The sequence below is a fragment of the Scyliorhinus canicula genome, chromosome 8 (assembly GCF_902713615.1).
Source record: "Scyliorhinus canicula chromosome 8, sScyCan1.1, whole genome shotgun sequence".
Classification (NCBI taxonomy): Eukaryota; Metazoa; Chordata; class Chondrichthyes; order Carcharhiniformes; family Scyliorhinidae; genus Scyliorhinus; species Scyliorhinus canicula.
The window spans coordinates 153,629,794-153,645,089 of record NC_052153.1 but is presented as its reverse complement, the minus strand read 5'-3'; the positions used below and the strand labels follow the sequence as shown (position 1 = coordinate 153,645,089).

The 15,296-nt window shown below is 45.5% G+C and overlaps 1 protein-coding gene across 2 annotated transcripts in view; it reads left to right on the top strand.

The window, feature by feature from the left end:
* Positions 1–15,296, top strand: part of gfm2 (GTP dependent ribosome recycling factor mitochondrial 2) — a 68,306-nt gene that overhangs the window by 15,375 nt on the left and 37,635 nt on the right. For both annotated transcript variants that reach the window (XM_038805479.1, XM_038805480.1), the window contains exons 4-7: positions 2,716–2,776; positions 5,400–5,588; positions 7,699–7,779; positions 10,993–11,141. In XM_038805479.1, the coding sequence (XP_038661407.1) occupies positions 2,716–2,776; positions 5,400–5,588; positions 7,699–7,779; positions 10,993–11,141 (480 nt within the window). The remainder of the gene's footprint in view (positions 1–2,715; positions 2,777–5,399; positions 5,589–7,698; positions 7,780–10,992; positions 11,142–15,296) is intronic.

Genomic DNA, 15,296 nt, shown 5'->3' with positions numbered 1-15,296 from the left:
AGCTCGTGTTTGAAACAAACCTGTTGGACTTCAACCTGGTGTTGTAAGACTTCTTACTAGATAGATTGAGATCTGTGTTTTTTTTCCAGTTGTTTAATGGGAAATTGAGAAGTAGTTTTTAAGGTGTCATTGTGAGCTGTTATTTTCGGGTGTGAAGTTTAATATTGCTGTCATAATAAAGTTTGGTTTTAGAAATAACCAAACCCTGGGCAGAATTCTCCACTCCGAAATCGCGATCGGCGCGGGGTGGAGAATGGCCATTGACGCAGAAGTCCGGCGCGACGCTGCTCCCGCGATTCGCACGCACAGTCTACACGGCGCTGCAAGGGGCCCATTGACAGAGGCCCGCTCCTGCGATTCTCCAAGTGTAACTGATCGAGTTTTCGACGACGTGGGTCTCTCATGGTCTCACTCGTCAGGACCTTGGCGTGGGCGCATGTGGACTCAGTCCGCACCCACCCTGCTGGGGGGGGCGGGGGGATCCTTCACCAGGGTTGGGGCCTCATGGACGGCACCGATCCACGAGCGCGGGCGATCTCGGGGAGGGGGGGGGACTTTCGTTACTGGTGCTGCTCCGTGGTGTTTGTCTGCCATGTCCCACGGGGCGGCTGCCGCGAGTCTTCAGACTTCTGTACCTTCTGCCTGATGGAAGGGTCTGGAAGAAGACAATGCCTGGGTGGGAGGGGTCTCTGATAGTGCTGTCTGCCTTCCTGAGGCAGCGGGAGGTGTATACAGAATCAATGTTGGGGTGGCAAGCTTGTGATGCTTTGGGCTGAGTTCACCACCCTCTACAGTTTCTTGCGATCTTGGACCGAGTCGTTGCCATACCAAGCTGTGATGCAGCTCTATCGGATGCTCTCTATTGCACATCTGTAAACGTTTGTGAGATTCGATGCAGACATGCCAAATTTCTTTAGCTTCCGTAGGAAGTAGAGATGTTGTTGGGCTTTCTTGACTGTTGCATCAACATGACTGGACCAGGACAGACTGTTGGTGATGGTGACCCCCAGGAACTTAAAGCTATCGCCCATCTCCACTTCTTCGGAGCCATTGATGCAGATAGGAGTGTCTGTCATGCTATGCTTCCTGAAGTCGATGATCAGTTCCTTGGTCTTTCCAACATCTTGAGAGAGGTTGTTTTCGGTACACCATGCAACCAAGTGATTTATCTCCCTCCTGTTGTCTGATTCGTCATTGTTTGAGACACAGCCCACCACAGTCCGCAAACCTATAGATTGAGTTGGAGTTAAATCTTGCCATACAGTCGTGTGTATAGGGTGTACAGTAGAACACTGAGCACACATCCTTGTGGGGCCCCAGTATTGAGGACTATTGTGGAGGAGGTGCTGTTTCCTATCCTGACAGATTGTGGTCTGTTGGTGAGGAAGTCAAGGATCCAGCTGCACAGGGAGGGGTCAAGTCCAAGATTGCAGAGTTTGGTTATTAGTCTTGTTGGGATAATGGTATTGCAGGTGAAGCTGTAGTCTATGAACAGCAGTCTTACATAGATGTCCTTGTTGTCGAGAGTGTTGATTGTAGAGCCAGGAAGATAGCATCTGCTGTGGACCGGTTGCGGTGATAGGCAAACTGCAGTGGATCGAGACTGTCTGGGAGGCTGGCAGTGATCCGTCTCATGACTAGCCGCTCAAAGCATTTCATGATAACACATGTCAGGGCCACCGGTTGGTAGTCGTTGAGGCAGGCTACCTTGTTCTTCTTTGGTACTGGTAGTCTTCTTGAAGGAAGCGGGGACCTCAGAGCGGAGGAGTGAGGTGGTGAGGATGTCTGCGAATACACTTGCCAGCTGGTTCTTTGAAAGGAGTATCCAATTAGATCCTCTCCCTTGCCTTTGCCCCATAATAGAAATTGTTTCATGGGACGTGGGCATTGTTGGCCAGGCTGGCATGTATTGCCCACTCCTAATTGCTCGTGAGAAGGTGGTGGTGATCCGTCTTCTTCAACCGCAGCAATCTATGTGGTGTAGGTACACCCACCGTGCAGCTCGGGAGAGAATTCCAGGATTTTGACCCAGTGACAGTGAAGCACCTTGTAAAATGAACTTTGTAAAATGTTTTTATTTGAAGTAAATATTCATTTTTCTTTTGAGAATTATTACTGATCCTGCTCAACAGGCTTTTCAGGCAATGCATTCCAGATCATAACAACATGTGGAGTAAAGTGTTTCTCCTCCTCTCCCAGCTGTTTTTATCTTTGGCAGACATCTTAAATCTGTGACTCTGGTTACTGATCCTTTTTGTTGCTCATTTTCTGCTTTATCAAATCCCTCATAATTTTCATCACCTCTATCTAGTTTCCTCTTAATCTTCTTCACTCTGCCGTGGTACACAAAGCAGAATTCTTCTGAGGTGAATCACTAAATCTGAGTAATGGTTGTTGAGTGAAGACTATTTAATTTTAATTTTCAGAATTCATTTAGTTCTAATGAAAGGTCCACTCTGGAAACATCAACTTATCCGTTCCCTACATTGAGATTCTGACGGAACTGATGATTGTTTCCGGCACCTTCTGTTTTTGTTTCAATTTCCAGTGTATGTTGCTTGGTGAGAACGTTCATTTCTTTCTCATTCTTGAAGAACACTTTTGTTCCGGATTATTTTCCAGCACGTATTTGACCAGTCCGAATTAAGTGTATTTGGTTGTTAGATTTGGAGTTTTGTTAGAAAGGGTAAATGTTATTGTTTCTTTGATCTGCAGTTTTTCTTACTCCATTGAAAGTATTAAACAGAAGCTAAAGGTGAAGCCACTTTTGCTGCAGGTAAGGTTTACCTTCAAAATGTGAAATAAAATGTACCTTTTGAACATGTCTATGAAAAGAATGTCACAGTTGCAATATTTTCACAAGTAACAAAGAATGCCTTGCTTATTCCAGGGTTTTAGTATTATTTTCTTCTTTCCTAATTCCTTGCTTTTATTTCTTGGGATTGACTACCGATGTCCAGGGCCTTGAATTCAGGAGGCGCCTCCAAAGATACGCTGGGGGATCTCCAAGGTCCCCGGGTAAGGTCTGCACGACAATTTCCTGGAGGTGTAAACTTTCCGTGGGCAATTGCCCTACACTGGGAACATCCGAAAATGCAACTTAAATCACAAACTATGGATTGTTCCAACTGGGTACACCAATAGTTATTCAGAAAATGTCAGAAGAGGGTGGCATGTGGCACAGTGGTTAGCACTGGGACTGTGGCGCTGAGGACCTGGGTTCGATTCTGACCCTGGGTCACAGTCCGTGCGGAGTTTACACAGTCTCCCAATATCTGGGTGGGTTTCATCCCCACAACCCAAAGATGTGCAGGTTAGGTGGATTGGCCACAATAAATTCCCCCTTAATTAGAAAAAAAATAATTGGGTACTCTAAATTTAAAAAAATGTAAAAGAGGAAAATGTCAGAAGAATTAAAACCTCCCCATACCTCATGGTAACTATCACACAGGTGCATCCTCCACTCACCCACCCCACACGTCTCCTCCCAAATCTTCAGGAGACTCTCCCATCCCCCAACAGGAGTCCCCACCTCCCGAAATACCAGGGGATTGGATTGGATTGGATTTGTTTATTGTCACGAGGTACAGTGAAAAATATTTTTCTGCGAGCAGCTCAACAGATCATTAAGTACATGGTAAGAAAAGGGAATAAAATAAAATACATAATAGGGCAACACAAGGTGTACAATGTCACTACATAAGCACCGGCATCGGATGAAGTGGGATTCCTCCAATCCCACCTCTCAACTGGCCCCCACACATGGAACATGGATGAATCATGCTGTGAGCCATTGATATTAATGTGGCTCAGTGTAAATCACTACCGGAATCATTTGGGTAGCTGTGGAATCCACTGTTTTTCCCGAATTTGAACACACCCTAAATTAAGCATCTTGTAAGTCTGGCTACAGTTTTCCTAAATGAGACTGAGATGCAGGAATGACAGGGAAAGCCAATAAATATTGTGTTATGGACTGCTCTATGGCTAAACTCCTGTAATTTCAGCTCTAAACTTTAATGCTGAGGGACTAGATTTTGAAGGGTGGTGAGATTGACTTTGAGCTGTTGCCTTCATTTGCCCTCTAAAAATGACTGCAATGTCTGGTTGTCAAATATACAGGCTGATACAGGCTGTACTGTGCACCTTCCCTTCCATCCCCCCACCCTGCCCCAGTGCCGGCAATCATTGCACCCATATCGTTTTATTTCTTAAAAGGTTAACCTTGTTCACTCAGCATAACTAAGTTTTTAATGGTGATGTGAAAGCGTTTGATGAAGAACAGAACTGGTCCTGAAAAAAATAATTTTATATTTGCTGGAGACTGTTGAATGATTAATTGGTAGATTTAAGTTTTTTAAATAATTAAAAGAAGATTCAGAATATCTTAGCTTCTACCCCATTTTTGTGACCCACATTTTAATTCGCTATGCAAAAAAAACCATTTCATTCTGTTTCCTGTTTGTGTGTCTGTGAAAATCCTGCTGGGAAGGCATGGCTGCTGCTGAATGCTGATAATGCTGCAACGGTTACAGTCCCACTACATGGTGATAAAACGGAATTCTTGACGGTGTCTCAGTGCTTCCACTACTGACAGCAGAATTTAGAGCAATATTTCTACTGCATTTTCTAAAATGTTCGTCAACATTTTTGTTTTTGGTAGCTAATTCGTTCATTTGAGGAAAAAGTTTATCTTAACAAAAATTTCCATTTTTAAAATACATTTTGATAATCAATTGGTGTTGGAATGGTTAATTGTTACAGCATTACAAACCGCAAGATGCGTACTTTCAGAACATAAATTCCAAATATTCTATTTGTGATTATTTTCTGCCAGTTGTTTTTCCCCATTTGTTTTTTAATACACTGAAGCATAAATATTTGGCTCTTCTCTTCAGCTCGTGTTTAAATGACCTCTAATGTGATAAGCCCCTGAATCCATTTATTTTCAAATTCTATACAATTACCTCTAATGTGATAAGCCCCTGAATCCATTTCTTTTCAAATTCTATACAATAACAAGATCGTATCATTAGGGTTTGGGAAGAATGTATAGAAATTACTGTGATGCTTTATAAATAATAGCAAATCGATCTGCTTGGAGTAAGCCAACCTGGTTGTTTTATGCTCCTTCATCCATTAACTTAAATGGAGCAAAGTCCAGGACAGGTTCATACTAAAACCTATCTGATTCTCTGGTATGTCCTGTACACTGTGACTCCAGTACGTTGAGTGTTGAACCAGGAAGATTTACCTTCATGTGGAATGCTTCCTATTTATCCTTTGATCAAAATTTAATTTAACATTGATTTAAAACTAGCTGGTCCCAAATCATTGTGTAGAATCTGATTTATGACTGATTATTGTGACATACTTTGTATGGTTTTCTTTAATTCCAGCTGCCAGTTGGAACTGGGAAGAGCTTTAATGGGATAGTTGACCTTGTCACAAATGAAAAGGTTCTTTGGCACCCGAAGTCCGTTGATGATGATGACGGCGCAGTCTTCAGCCGAGATCCTTTAATGCCCACAGACGACCATGAACTTTTCAAGGAAGCCAAAGATGCAAGATATAACCTCATAGAACAAGTAAAGTTCCAAAGTAAATGCTTAAAGCATTAATATCTATGTTTCACCCCCACAACCCAAAGATGTGCAGGGTAGGTAGATTGGCCATGCTAAATTGCCCCTTAATTTGAAAAAAATAATTGGGTTCTCCTGTTGATATGTAACAAACTTCATCCAAATTAAAATGGGTGCAATTTACCTTCTTGACATAGACATGACTTGCAGAGGTCTTAAGCTCTGAATCAGTTTTGGTCGAGAAGAGGTCAATTTATTAGCGAGGGCTCAGAGAGCAACAAAAATTATGAAGTGAGTGGCTCTGAGAATTAAGTTTGTTTTATTCGATATGATTGAAAGGGCACGCCAGTAAGGTGCTTAAATGCTGAAAAGTAGAGGTAGTGAATATGCATGTTGGCTAATTTAACTTAAATTGTGGTGAGGTACTAGCACAAAATTAATAAAACTTCAGAGATATGGGGCAGTGGAAAATAGTTTTGGGGGCAGCAGGGTAGCATGGTGGTTAGCACCAATGCTTCACAGCTCCAGGGTCCCAGGTTCGATTCCCGGCTGGGTCACTGTCTGTGTGGAGTCTGCACGTCCTCCCCCTGTGTGCGTGGGTTTCCTCCGGGTGCTCCGGTTTCCTCCCACAGTCCAAAGATGTGCGGGTTAGGTGGATTGGCCATGCTAAATTGCCCGTAGTGTCCTAAAAAGTAAGGTTAAGGGGGGGTTGTTGGGTTACGGGTATAGGGTGGATACGTGGGTTTGAGTAGGGTGATCATGGCTCGGCACAACATCGAGGGCCGAAGGGCCTGTTCTGTGCTGTACTGTTCTATGTTAAAGAACTTTAACTTCGCAGGAGGGGTCTCAAAATGCTTTTGAATAGGATTCAATGAGATAGGTTCCAGCCATGTGAGGGCAGTATTGGTTTTGACAGTGTTTTGATGCAGTACCCATATACACAGATGGGGAGCCTCTGAGCAATGCAGTTGGTGAAGGACTTGCCCATCAGTTCGAGGTTCCAACCCGCACGCCATGTTCCTGACATACCCACCCAGATTTTTTAATGGGGCCCTCCAGCCCTGACATATCCGGCAGACCCTCTGATTGAGGCGGGAACTGCTGATTCGTGATGGAGAAAGAGGGGTTGCCTCAACATGAAATGAAAATCGCTTATTGTCACGAGTAGGCTTCAATGAAGTTACTGTGAAAAGCCCCTAGTCGCCACATTCCGGCGCCTGTCCGGGGAGGCTGATACGGGAATCGAACCGTGCTGCTGGCCTGCTTGGTCTGCTTTAAAAGCCAGCGATTTAGCTCAGTGAGCTAAACCAGCCCCTGAAGAAACCGTAGACAACCAAATGTTACTCATGTGACGGGCGATGCGGTGTACAGAGTACAAAGCGCGGGAAGTGAAAATGCAAACCAGAAAGGTGTGAATGGTGGGACTTTACCGCGTTTCCAATGGCAAGTTCCTCAATAAGAATCATTTCCCCGTTTTCTGAAATCAAAACAAGTGCTCAGCAGGTTTGGCAGCATCCGTGAAGGGAGAAACAGAGTTAACATTTTGAGATCCTGTGGGTGTGATTCTCCACCCCCCCATCGCCACTGCCACCAAAACATCCTGCCCTATGACTCTTCCTCAGAGCTAAACCCTGGTTTCTGAGTCAACTTCATTTGTACTATAAAATGGACTGCATGTTTCAACAAGTTATATTTGCATTATTCAGAAGTCATTTTTAGACTAGCAGCTGTGTGAGATTTTGAACAATTCCCAGTCTCTGTAAAGGTCCATATTGGACATTAATGTGAAAAATATAATACTGGCTGATACCTTTGTTCCACTCACAGACAGAACAATGAACTTAACGGTCAATAGCTCTGGCACTTTATCTGTGTGACATTTCACACAAAACAAAAGTAGCACTAACTTTTGTTTGGATAATAACAATTCATACATGCCAAGGTCAAACCATCACAGACCTTGACTGGCTTCTACAACAAGATTGCAAATTTATCAGAATTGTCCTTGTTTTTGCTTTGAGGATAAAAAAAAAAGTTTTGGGAGGATTATACTCTTGTGGGAAATATTCTAAATGTTATAGTGACATTAACATGGTGTTCATTTGTTTGAACACAGGTAGCGGATTTAGATGATGAATTTGCTGAATTGGTTCTGGAAACGCTAAGTGAGAATCTGGATGCAGTTCCTGCTGACAGAGTGAGTTTCCTAAATCTTAAGACTATGTCAGCTTTACCTCTCAGTTTTTGAATCCTGCTGTTAGGCTGAAATGTGAGTCAGAAACCCACATTGTGTAACAAAAAAGTCACTCAGTGTGATTTTACTTGGAGTGGCCAATTAGTGGGTGCGGTTGCTGCCTAATTAAGAGTGGTGGGCGGGCTCTCTAAGCTGGAGGGCCAATCAAAGGTCTTCCAGTTTGAAAGGACAGCAGGCTGCCATGACAGGCAAGTAAGGGAGAAGACGGCTCAAGATGGAAATGTTAACAGCCTAGCCACTCCTGTTGTGTATGCTTGTATGAGGGAGGCTTGGTGGGGGGGGGGGGGTGTTGCAAGGAGGGTCTGCAGCTGCTCCTGCACCAAGGAAAGCAGGGCCTCATAACCTGCCTGGAGCACCCCCTAGATCTGTGAGGCCGCCTCCTGCAGGAACATGGAGACTGACTGGAGAATCCTAGTTGGCCTGCTTTAACTGGTCTTAATTGTCCCTCTGAACAAATCTGTCCTTTGTACAACATCAAATCTGAAAGCTGGCACTTCCAACAATGCAGCACTCTCTCCATTCTGCGTAGAAGCACATCGAGCTTGTAGTGTCGCTTGTACACTGCGTTCTGGTTATTGACAAAATTAACATGAAAAATATATTTTTTAAATTCTTCCAGGTGATGTGGACATCACTGGCAAGGCCTTTCTAATCACCCATAAACTGAGTGGCGTGCTAGACCAGGGTTTCCCAAACTTGTCCAGCCTTGGAAGCACTCGCGACCTCCCAAGAGAATCGGGGAACACCAAACTTTCTTATCATGTCAGTGGCACATTTTAACCCGCTCACATGAATCCCCTCATTACTCAGCTTGTCAAAATGCCGTGCACAGAGAGGGCAGGCTCTGATTTGTCAATTTGATTTTTTTGTTCTTTAATTTGTCGCCGTTGCTCGTTCACGAATCTTTACTTCTGGTGACTTACTCGGCTTGCATGCTATTTTTCGGGTTTAAAAAAAAACTGCCGTTTTGTCACGTGGCTGCCAGACTTCTGCACATCCCCTGGAGGCCTCTACCGGAACACCAGGGTTCCGCGGACCCCAGTTTGGGAATTCCTGTGCTCGGCCACTTCAGAAAGCAGTTCAGAGTCAACCATTTTGCTGGGGGGGGGGGCTGGAGTCACATGTAGGCCAGACCAGGTAAGGATGACAGATTTATTTTCCTGACAATCAATGATAGCTTCATGGTAACTAGCTTTCAATTCCACATTTTATTAATTGAATTTAAATTTCACCAGTTGCCATGGTGAGATTTGAACCTCCTACCCCACCGAGCATTTGCTTAGGCCTCTGGATTGCTAGCCCAGTGACATTACCACTATACCACTGTTTTCTCTCAAATATTGGCAGACCAATATGACGAACAAATTTGGAGAAAAACATGACTTGTAGATAATTTTTAAATCAAGAACTCTTTCATGTTGTAGTTTTTCAGCAGCTGAGTTGCAACATGATGTGTACAAAGAACAAAGAAAATTACAGCACAGGAACAGGCCCTTCGGCCCTCCAAGTCCGTGCCGACCATGCTGCCCGTCTAAACTAAAATCTACACTTCCTGGATCCGTATCCCTCTATTCCAACCCTATTCATGTATTTGCCAAAATGCCCCTTAAATGTCACTATCGTCCCTGCTTCCACCACCTCCTCCGGCAGCGAGTTCCAGGCACCCACTACCCTCTGTGTAAAAAAACTTGCCTCGTACATCTCCTCTAAACCTTGCCCCTCGCACCTTAAACCTATGCCCCCTAGTAATTGACCCCTCTACCCTGGGGAAAAGCCTCTGACTATCCACTCTGTCCATGCCCCTCATAATTTTGTAGACCTCTATCAGGTCGCCCCTCAACCTCCGTCGTTCCAGTGAGAACAAACTGAGTTTATTCAACCTCTTCTCATAGCTAATGCCCTCCATACCAGGCAACATCCTGGTAAATCTCTTCTGCACCCTCTCTAAAGCCTCCACATCCTTCTGGTAGTGTGGCGACCAGAATTGAACACTATACTCCAAGTGTGGCCTAACTAAAGTTCTATTCAGCTGCATCATGACTTGCCAATTCTTATACTCAATGCCCCGGCCAATGAAGGCAACCAGGCCGTATGCCTTCTTGACTACCTTCTCCACCTGTGTTGCCCCTTTCAGTGACCTGTGGACCTGAACACCTAGATCTCTCTGACTTTCAATACTCTTGAGGGTTCTACCATTCACTGTATGTTCCCTACCTGCATTAGACCTTCCAAAATGCATTACCTCACATTTGTCTGGATTAAACATCATCTGCCATCTCTCCGCCCAAGTCTCCAAACAATCTAAATCCTGCTGTATCCGCTGACGGTCCACATCGCTATCCGCAATTCCACCTACCTTTGTGTCGTCTGCAAACTTACTAATCAGACCAGTTACATTTTCCTCCAAATCATTTTTTTATATATATATATATATATATATATATATATTACGAACAGCAAAGGTCCCAGCACTGATCCCTGTGGAACACCACTAGTGACAGCCCACCAATCAGAAAAGCACCCTTCCATTGCTACTCTCTGCCTTTTATGACCTAGCCAGTTCTGTATGCACCTTGCCAGCTCACCCCTGATCCCGTGTGACTTCACCTTTTGTACCAGTCTACCGTGAGGGACCTTGTCAAAGGCCTTACTGAAGTCCATATAGACAACATCCACTGCCCTACCTGCATCAATCATCTTTGTAACCTCTTCGAAAAACTCTTATCAAGTTAGTGAGACACGACCTCCCCTTCACAAAACCATGCTGCCTCTCACTAATACGTCCATTTGCTTCCAAATGGGAGTAGATCCTGTCTCAAAGAATTCTCTCCAGTAATTTCCCTACCACTGACATAAGGCTCACCGGCCTGTAGTTGCCTGCATTATCCTTGCTACCCTTCTTAAACAAAGGAACAACATTGGCTATTCTCCAGTCCTCCGGGACATCACCTGAAGACAGTGAGGATCCAAAGATTTCTGTCAAGGCCTCAGCAATTTCCTCTCTAGCCTCCTTCAGTATTCTGGGGTAGATCCGAGAAACACCAGTATTGTATTTAGTATTAAACATCAGTTGAGTAAATCTGAAAATTGAAAGTAAAGATAACATAAGTTTGTTTATTTTTTTAAAAACGCTGACCTTGTGTATTTTAAATGCAGTTAAGTGCAGCAATCCGCCGAGTGACATTGGCACAAACAGCAGTACCAGTTTTGTGTGGCAGTGCGATGAAGAATAAGGGTGTGCAGCTGTTAATGGATGCCATCACAAAGTATCTACCTGCCCCAAATGAATGCCAGCACGATTTCATGTGAGTATTTGAGTTTCAGGAATAACGCTTTCACAACCTCACCGGAGCATAATCAAGTAAAACTTGATGCCAAGTCATAGAAATAGATATTAGTACATTAGGGTGGCTAAAACCTTGGTGAAAGAAGTGGGTTTTAAGGAAAATCTTAAAGGAGGAGAGGGAGACACAGTGCAGCAAGGAGGAACTTAAAAGCCATTGGGCTTGGACAGCTGAAAGTATGGCCACCGATGTTGGAAAGGTCGGGAAGGGGGGAATGTGTAAGAATACAGTGCACAGCTTTCGGTGGGTTGTAGGCCTGGTGGAGGTTACAGAGATGGGGGGAATAGGAGGCCAGAAAGATTATTGAACATGTGACTGAGAATTTTCAATTCTTTGCATTGCAACAGGAGCCAATGTGGATGAGTGGGTATTGGTGCAGGATAAGACATAGACAGAGTTTTGAAGGAGTAGAAGTTTATAGAGGGTGAAAGAGTAGAGGCTAGCCAGAAGAGCATTGGTATCGTGGATTCTGGGGGTGCCAAAAGCATGGCTGAGGTTTCAGCAGCAGATGGGCTAAGGCAGGAGTAGAAACGCAGTGATAGGGAGGTGAGCGTAGGCAGTCTTTGTGACTGAGAGGATGGTGGTTCGAGACACAGTTGTTCGTCACATGAATTGCGAGGTTGAGAATAGCCTGGTTAACGTTGTGACCTGAATGGTTAGGATCAATCTGTATCCACACATTGGCTGTAAATTAAATTTATTTCTCGAGTAAAAAGAAAGGGGATAAAATAAATGGTGAGGGAAAGGAGTTTCTGGTGGGTTATTGTGAGAGGAGAAGGCTGCAGAGACAGTGGCTTTGCCCTTTCAAATGCTTGACATGAATCATAGAATTTACAGTGCAGAAGGACGCCATTCGGCCCATAGAGCCTGCACCGGCCGTTGGAAAGAGCACCCCACTTAAGCCCACAACTCTGCCCCATACCCGTAACCCAGTAACCCCACCCAACCCCTTTTGGACACTAAGGGCAATTTAGCATAGCCAATCCACCGAACCTGCACGTCTTTGGGCTGTGGGAGGAAACCGGGAGCTCCCGGAGGAAACTCGCGCAGACACCAGGAGAACGTGCAGACTCCGCACAGACAGTGACCCAAGCCAGGAATTGAACCTGGGACCCTGGAGCTGTGAAGCGACAATGCTAACCACTGTGCTACCGTGCCGCCTTACCCAGAATTGGATATCTGACAAGTCGGCTCAGCACAGAGGCAGTGGAAAAATAACCAAGAGGTAGAGCTGGATGTCATCAGCATACCCACGAATGTTGACCTCATGTCTGTGGGTGGTGGTTCCAAGGGGTGGCCTGAAGTAGAGTAAATAGCAGTAATCCTTGGAGAAGTCTAGAGATAATGGTGCAACGGTTGAAGAGCAGCCATTGTTGGAATTTTACTGGCTATGATTGAATAAGAGTGTAACCAAAGAAGGACAGTCCCACTTGGCAAAACCGTGGAGAAAAGGCATTGGAGAAGAAATTGTATGGGTGTGTATGTCAAATGCTTCAGAAAGGCTAAGAAGGATAGGAGGGAGAGTGCATAAGAGAGCGAGGGTGCCATTGTGACTTTAATTCGGACTGTTTCCGTTCTGGGGCTGCAGCAGTGGAGGGAAGCTGATGGAGAGGTCAAACATTTATTTGCTGGAAAGGTGGGCAAGGATTTGAAATGCAGCAACCTTTTCAAGGATTCTGGTCAGGAAAGGGAGAGTGGTGATGACACGGTAGTTTGGAAGTTCAGAGACTGCAAGGATAAGATAATGATGCTGGCATTTTTGACAGTACTGCGGAGAAGGAGCTATGCACAATGTTAGCTAGCTTGCAGGCTGGAATGGAGGTTGGGCGGTGAGAGGTTTACTGGGGATTAAGTACCTTCACCACCACCACCTTCGTGCTCACTGAACTGCATTGGCTCCTAGTTAAGCAACGCCTCTATTTTAAAATTATTATCCTTGTTTTGAAATCTCTTCAGAGCCTTGCATTCCCTATCTTGGCAATCTCCTCCAGCCCCACAACCCTCCTGGACCTCTGTCCGTGCTGCTCCAATTCTGGTCCCGGAGCATCCTTGATTTTAACTACTGCACCATTGGTGGCTCGGTCTTCTAAGGGCCCAAGAGTTGGAATTTACTTCCCTGGGATCCAACTGCTTCTCTACCTTACTCTCCATCCTTAAGACACGCCTTAAAACCTCCCCCTTTGACCAAGTTTTTGACCACCTAATATCTCCACATGTAGCTCAGTGTCCGATTATGTTTGATACTGTTCCTGTGTAGCACCAAGGGATTATTAACTATATTGATGGAGCTATATAAATGCAAGTTGTTGTTGATAGCACCTCTTTTACATCCTTTCTTTTTAAATATTTTTATTGAACTTTTAACATTCTATACAAATCAAGACAACAGTTAAACATGTGCCAACTACAAAAAAGCTCCTACCAATCTTAATAACAACCCCCCCAAAAAAGAACATAAAACATCCCCCCCCCCCCCCAACAGCTAACAGTGACCAGATCCTTAAAGTGCAATAGGAACAGCCGCCGTCTACAATAAAACCCACCAATCGTCCCTCTTCTCAAGGTACAAAAGCTCCAATAAGTCACCTAGCCACGCTCCGGTGGTGGGCGATGTCCCTGCCTCCAACTCAGCAGAATCCGCGGGCCAGCAACAAGGTGAATGCCAGAACATCTGGCCTCATACCCATCCTCGGCTCCAGCGGGTCTGACACCCCAATTATAGCTATTAACTCTAGCTCTAAATCAACGCTCAGGATTGCCGATATGCTGTTGAAAAACTACCCCCAATAACACACCAACTTGAGACAGGACCAGAACATGTGTGTGTGGTTTGTCGGCCCTCTTGAGCACTGTTCACACCTATCCTCACCCCCTCAAAAGAAAATCGACTTGTTCTGACCTTGGTGATATGTGCCCTCAACATCACCTTGAGCTGAATCAAACTCAACCTCGCACTGGATGACGTAGCATTCACCGTAGGGAGGGGGGGAGCAGGCGGATGGATCAATGTTCAGGATCCTTTTCACCACTCCAAGACTTTCTCCTTCCTTTGATAGCTATGAAAGCGGATGATCACCACCTGGGCTTCTGCCTGTGAGCCCCATCCCTGCATGACACAAAACGCTAGACCCATTGCGCCCCACCCAACCTGGTCCAACAGGCCGCAGCTCTTCCCCAACTCCACTCCAGTTCACTAGCCACCCCGTTAGCAAAGTGACCCCCACCCAGGATCCCCCTCCAATACCTCCTGACCCACTGCCCCCACCAACATACCCAAGCCTCAATAACATTAACAATAAAATAGCCCATGACTGGAAAGGGATCCACAAATGGAACCTCACCAGCCTGGCGGAGGAAGTAAAAAAGGACCTGCAAAGATGGAACACACTCCCACTCTCCCTCGCGGGGAGAGTCCAGACGATCAAAATGAACGTATTGCCCAGGTTCCTCTTCCTGTTTAGATCCATTCCGATCTACATCCCCAAGGCCTTCTTAAAAGCGCTGGACAAACTTATCATGGCGTTCGTATGGGGGGGGGGGGGGGGGTAAAAATGCTAGGATCCCAAAGAATGTCCTACAAAAAACAAAATCCAGGGGGGGGCTAGCCCTCCCGAATCTACAATTCTACCACTGGGCGGCAACAGCCGAGCGAGTAAGGGGATGGACCCAGGAGCCAGAAGCCGAGTGGGTGCGTGCGGAGGAGGCCTCCTGCATGGGGACCTCCCTCCGGGCCCTCGCCACGGCAGCACTCCCATCCCCACCCAAAAAACACTCCAGCAGCCCAGTGGTGACAGCCACCCTCCAATCCTGGAACCAACTGCGGCAGCAATTTGGCCTGAACAAAATGTCGGACAAGGCTCCCATCTGCAACAACCATAGGTTCAAACCAGCACTGACTGACGCCACCTTCAAAAGGTGGAGGCAGGACGGGGGGACACTGACAGTCAGGGACCTATACACGGACGACAGGATCGCAACACTGGACGAACTGACAGAGAAATTTCAGCTAGCTGGGGGGAACGAGCTACGGTACCTGCAGCTCAAAAACTTCCTACGAAAGGAGACAAGGACGTACCCACAACCGCCACGACAGACACTACTGGAAGACCTACTGGA